This window comes from Myiozetetes cayanensis, unplaced genomic scaffold (assembly GCF_022539395.1).
Source record: "Myiozetetes cayanensis isolate MyiCay16 unplaced genomic scaffold, myiCay2020 scf3, whole genome shotgun sequence".
Classification (NCBI taxonomy): domain Eukaryota; kingdom Metazoa; phylum Chordata; class Aves; order Passeriformes; family Tyrannidae; genus Myiozetetes; species Myiozetetes cayanensis.
In genome coordinates, this window is record NW_026087521.1 from 1,507,739 (window position 1) to 1,513,738 (window position 6,000).

Below are 6,000 nucleotides of genomic sequence, written 5' to 3' on the forward strand. Positions count from 1 at the left end.
ATTTTTATTCCTATTAAATGTTCTGCCCAGTCCCTGCTTAAGCAGTTCCTGTTTTATTTTAGGCAGCTCAGTGTTCCAAACTCATTCCCTTTTAAACTCTGCCATTTAAATATCCTGGGATTATTTATTGCCTCTGCAAAGTCACCTTTCATTCTCCATCCTCCAAAGAGGAGCTTTTTGGGTTCCTCCAGCAGGATAATCCCCTTTAATTGACCCTAAATACACAAAAATCAGTCTCTCCCTGGCAATCAGCAGCTTTAATCTCCCTCTTGAGGCAAAACCTGAGAGGAAAAACCACAAAAAATGTGGTTTTTTGGAAAAAGAAGCAGTTCAGGGAGCAAACCCAACCCCTTTTGTCCCATGGAAGCTTCCAGAAAGGATACAATCCAGGCAGAGCTTGGTGAGGCACTGATAGACCGACAAATCCTGCATTTTAGGGATCTGATTGTAGGAAAAATCCACTTCCTGAAGCAAAAAATAAAAGTTTTTTTGGTGGGTTTTTGCCCAAATAGAAGGTGGGATTTAAAAAAATGGTTTGGAATTCAAAAGGTGGAAAATGCAATTTTTGTGGCCACTTTACCTTGAGGTATTTGGGGGGTTTGAAGGCGAAATAAGAGGTCAGCTGGTTGTGGGAGGCGTCCAGGTGCTGTAAATAGGGCATGTGGCTGACACAGGAGAGGTCTGGAAATCAAATAAAACATCAAACCCTGCACAGGGAATTCAGGAATCATCAACTGACAATTACAAAGTGATAATTAATCTAATTAGGTGTCGATTTGGAGCTGCACAGGGAGAAGGGGAGGTTAAAATGCAGAAATCTGATGGATTTCTAACAACTCCTGCCAGAGAAAATGAAGGTTTTAACCCACAGAGAGGAAACATCCAAAGTCTACATTTAATTTACAGCAACTCAAGGGAAGAAGATCCAGCCATTGCTGGAGATTTTTGGAAGATCAACCCCCCAAGTCCATCTAGTCGATCCCACCCCCAGGAATTACCTCTGCCCTTTCCTCCCAACCTGTGATTTTGTTGTAGGACAGGTCCAGTTTCTGCAGGTGGATGAATCCCGACAGGATCTGGATGTCCCTCAACCCCCGACCCTGGGAAAAAGGGAATAAAGGGATTTTTAACAAGCATTGAAGGTGATTGAAGCTGCAAGAGGCATTTTCCCACCTGAGGGATAAGGGAGAATCATCCAAAAATCTGCCTCTTGATTTTTTTTTATAGTTTAACTTTTTTTTTACTATTTTTATTGTTTTTTATAGCACTGACAGCAAGAGACAAAAATCTGCCTCTTATTTTTTATACTTTTTTTTCACTTTTTTTTACTATTTTTTACTATTTTTTACAGCCCTGACAGGGAGAGATAAAAATCTGACTCTTGATTATTTTTTTATAGGTTTTTTTCACCTTTTTTTTACTATTTTTTTACTATTTTCTACTATTTTTTTACTATTTTGTTTCTATGTTTTAGTATTTTTACAGCCCTGACAGGGAGAGATAAAAATCTCCCTCTTGATTATTTTTTAATACTTTTTTTCACCATTTTTACTAGTTTTTTACTATTTTTTAGTATTTTTGACTACTTTTACAGCACTGAGAAGCAGAGACAAAAACCTGCCTCGATTATTTTTTATCCTTGTTTTTAGTATTTTTTTACTATTTTTTACTAATTTTTACTATTTTTTGCTATTTTTATAGCCCTGACAGGGAGAGACAAAAATCTGCCTCTGGATTAATTTTTTTACACTTTTTTTCACTATTTTTTACCATTTTTACAGCACTGAGAGGCAGAGACAAAAATCTGCCTCTGGATTAATTTTTTTATACTTTTTTTACTACTTTTTACTAATTTTTCCTGTTTTTACAGCCCTGACAGTGAGAGACAAAAATCTGCCTTTGAATTATTTTTTTTGCTACTTCTTTTTACTATTTTTTACTATATTTACAGCCCTGACAAGCAGAGACAAAAATCTGCCTCTTGATTATTTCTTTATACTTTTTTCTTACTTTTATTTACTACTTTTTACTATTTCTTTCTACTTTTTACTATTTTTTACTATTTTTTACCATTTTTACAGCCCTGACAAGCAGAGACAAAAATCCACCTCTGGATTATTTCAGTTTTGATCCCGTTTTTTACCCTTTACTGTTAAAAAGAAGACATTTTTTGAGCAGAGAAGGCCTTAAAAGTGATTTATTTTTGTGGCTTTGTACTTACTGCGAGGTCCAGCTGGAGATAAACGAATTCCAGGCCGGGGGCTGAGCGGCCCAGCGTGTGCAGCCCCTCAGCTGCGGTGTCCTCATCCAAAACCCCCTCCGAGGCACCCTAAAAAACACCAGGAAAGGGGAGAGGGACAGGAATGGGTCAAGGGCAGATCCAAGGAGTGCAACTCCACACTGGGAAGAGTTTGGGGTGCGACAGAGTTTTATAAAAATCCTGCAGCAAAGGCCGCCCTCAGCGCTTCAACACCCCCCTGAGGCACCAAACACCAGGAAAAATGAGGGATACAGCCCAAAAAAAGGTAAATAAGGAATATAGCCCCAAAAAAGGTTAAATAAAAGCATGGCATATACCAGTTTTATACATTTTAAAAGTTTCAGCAGGTTTTCTGTGGGGATTTTTACTTTTTTACCTCATGGATTAAACACACATCTCTACACAGGCCCTGTTCCCAGAGATGCTGAGCATCTTAAGCACTAAAACCAGGAAAAATAAGGAATACAGCCAAAAAAATGTTAAATAAAACCACGCTATTTACCAGTTCTATACATTTAAAAAGTTTCAGCAGGTTTTCTGTGGTTTTTTTTATTTTTTTTACCTCATGGGTTAAACAAAGCTCCACACAGATCCATTCCCAGAGAGGCTGAGCATCCTAAGGCACTAAAACTCAGGAAAAATGAGGAATACAGCCCAAAAATGTTAAATAAGGAATATAGCCCCAAAAAAGGTTAAATAAAAGCATGGCATATACCAGTTCTGTACATTTAAAAAGTTTCAGCAGGTTTTCTGTGGTTATTTTTACTTTTTTACCTCCTGCTTTAAACACAGAGCTCTACATAAACTCCATTCCCAGAGATGCTGAGCATCCTAAGGCACTAAAACCAGGAAAAATGAGGAATACAGCCCAAAAAAAGGTAAATAAGGAATATAGCCCCAAAAAAGGTTAAATAAAACCATGCTATTTACCAGTTTTATACATTTAAAAAGTTTCAGCAGGTTTTCTGTAGTTATTTTTACTTTTTTACCTCCTGCTTTAAACACAGAGCTCTACATAAACTCCATTCCCAGAGATGCTGAGCATCCTAAGGCACTAAAACCAGGAAAAATGAGGAATACAGCCCAAAAAATGTTAAATAAAAACATGCTATTTATCAGTTCTATACATTTAAAAAGGTTCAGCAGGTTTTCTGTGGGGATTTTTACTTTTTTACCTCATGGATTAAACACACAGCTTTACACATGCCCTGTTCCCAGAGATGCTGAGCATCCTAAGGCACAAAAAGCCAGGAAAAATGAGGGATACAGCCCAAAAAAATGTTAAGTACAAATATGGCATATACCAGTTTTATACATTTAAAAAGTTCCAGCAGGTTTTCTGTGGTTATTTTTACTTTTTTACCTCCTGGATTAAACACACAGCTCTACACATGCCCTGTTCCCAGAGGTGCTGAGCATCCTAAGGCACTAAAAACCAGGAAAAATGAGGAATATAACAAAAAAAAAAGAAATAAAACCATGCCATGTGCCAGTTCTATACATTTAAAAAGGTCCAGCAGCTTTTCTGTGGTTATTTTTACTTTTTTACTTCCTGCTTTAAACAAGGAGCTCTACATAAACTCCATTCCCAGAGATGCTGAGCATCCTAAGGCACTAAAACCAGGAAAAATGAGGAATACAGCCCAAAAAATGTTAAATAAAAACATGCTATTTACCAGTTCTGTACATTTAAAAAGTTTCAGCAGGTTTTCTGTGGGGATTTTATTTTTTTACCTCCTGGGTTAAACAGAGCTCTACATATTCCCAGAGATGTTGAGCATCCTAAGGCATTAAAACCAGGGAAAATGAGGAATACAGCCCAAAAAATGTTAAATATAAACATGCTATTTATCAGTTTTATACATTTAAAAAAGTTTCAGTAGGTTTTCTGTGGTTATTTTTCCTTTTTTTACCTCATGAGTTAAACAAGGAGCTCTATATAGACCCTGTTCCCAGAGATGCTGAGCATCCTAAGGCACTAAAACCTGGAAAAATGAGGAATACAGCCACCGAAAAATGAAATAAAACCATGCCATTTACCAGTTCTATACATTTTAAAAGGTCCAGCAGGTTTTCTGTGGTTATTTTTACTTTTTTTTACCTCCTGCTTTAAACAGAGCCCTCCACAAACCCCATTCCCAGAGACGTTAAACCACGAAATTCCCATTAAAATCCCAGCAAACCAGCACCGACCCAACCCTGGTGCTGCCCCCCAAAACGCACATTACTGGGAGCCCTATAAATGTGTTCAGCACGAGCAGCCAGAGCTGCTCTTGGGAGAGAAATCTTGGCCAAAAAAAAAGCATTTTGAGAGCTGGCACTGAGGAGCCTCTGAGCAGGTTTAATGAGAAAATAAGCCAATGGTTTGTGAAATTCCTAAAAAAGCCTGGAGGAGCCACCCAGCAATTGTTAATCCAGGGACCAAGATAAATCATGTGGCTGTCTAAATTCAAGATAAATCATGTGGCCATCAAAATTGCAGCACCTCCGTATTAGAGCAGTTTATCATATATATAATCATATATTCTATATTTATAGGTGAAATACGAGGTGATGATGTTGCTGTGGGCACTTCAGAGCCCAGCACAGCAGGGATTAAAAATTCCCTTGGATCCGGAGGCTGCTGGAATTTCAGGGAAATTCAGGGAATTTGAACAGGAAAAAGGGGGTTAATTTGGCCATACACGTGCCAGCTTATCCTTAATGTTTGCATAGCAAGGAGAATTGGCAGTGCTGGGTTAACTGGATTATTTTAGAGGGCTTTTCCAATCTAAATGATTCTATGAAGGGGGAGAGGGGAGACCCAATCCAGGAGTACCTCGGACACCACGAGACCCTCAAGAAGGCAGAAATGAGAGGTGAGAGGACACAGTCCGCTCGCTCCCCCTTCTTTCCCCCCCGATCTCCACCGAGCGATGAGGAGGCAAAGAGCTGTCCCCTCACGAGCACACCCCTCCCCAGCCAGCCGGGCAGCCCTGAGCTGAACCTCTGAGCGCTGCGACTCCTCTTCCCCTTCGCCCTCCTCCTCCTCCTCCTCCTCTTCTCCTCCTCCTCACGGTCCTCCCGGCGAGATGCGCTGAGCCGCGGCTGCTCCTCGGGGGGAAGGCGCTCCCCGCGGGTGCCCCCTGGGCCGTTCTCCTCGCCCCCCGCCATGAGGTGAGGTAAGGCAGGAGGAGGCGGAGGGGCCGCGCTATCGCTGCCGTCCCTCCTGAGCCCCTGCCGCCGCCATCTTGTTTACAGCCCCGTTGCCATGGGGATGGCGAAGCGCCGCTCCCCCTCAGGGGAGCCCGAGCAGCCAAAGGAAAGTCTGAGTGACCGGGCTGTGTCCGCCGGGCATAGAATCACACAATCACGGAATTAACCCGGTTGGAAGAGACCTCCGAGATCGTCCAGTCCAACCCTTGATCCGACCCCGCTGGGATTGCCAGATCATGGCGCTCAGTGCCGCATCCAGCCTCGTCTGAAACACCTCCAGGGATGGTGAATCCACCACCTCTCTAGGCAGCCCATTCCAATGGCTGAGCGCTTTCTCTGGAAAGAACTTCTTTCTAATATCCAACCTAAACCTCCCCTGGCACAGCTGGAGGCTGAGCCCTCTTGTCCTCCTGCTGATTGTCTGGGAGAAGAGACCGACCCCCACCTGGCTCCCCCCTCCTGGCAGGAGTTGCAGAGAGTGCTGAGGTCTCCCCTGAGCCTCCTCCTCTCCAGACTAAACAACCCCAGCTCCCTCAGCCTCTCCT

General features: G+C 41.9%; 1 protein-coding gene across 1 annotated transcript in view; it reads right to left on the minus strand.

Moving 5' to 3' along the window:
- LRGUK (leucine rich repeats and guanylate kinase domain containing) overlaps positions 1 to 2,240 on the minus strand; it is a 29,100-nt gene extending 26,860 nt beyond the window's left edge. The window contains exons 1-4 of the mRNA XM_050325229.1: positions 2,222 to 2,240; positions 999 to 1,100; positions 581 to 681; positions 384 to 465 (exon numbers count right to left, since the gene is read on the minus strand). Coding sequence (XP_050181186.1) covers positions 384 to 465; positions 581 to 661 — 163 coding nt within the window. The 5' untranslated portion in view covers positions 662 to 681; positions 999 to 1,100; positions 2,222 to 2,240. The remainder of the gene's footprint in view (positions 1 to 383; positions 466 to 580; positions 682 to 998; positions 1,101 to 2,221) is intronic.
- Between the last annotated feature and the right edge of the window lie 3,760 nt (positions 2,241 to 6,000).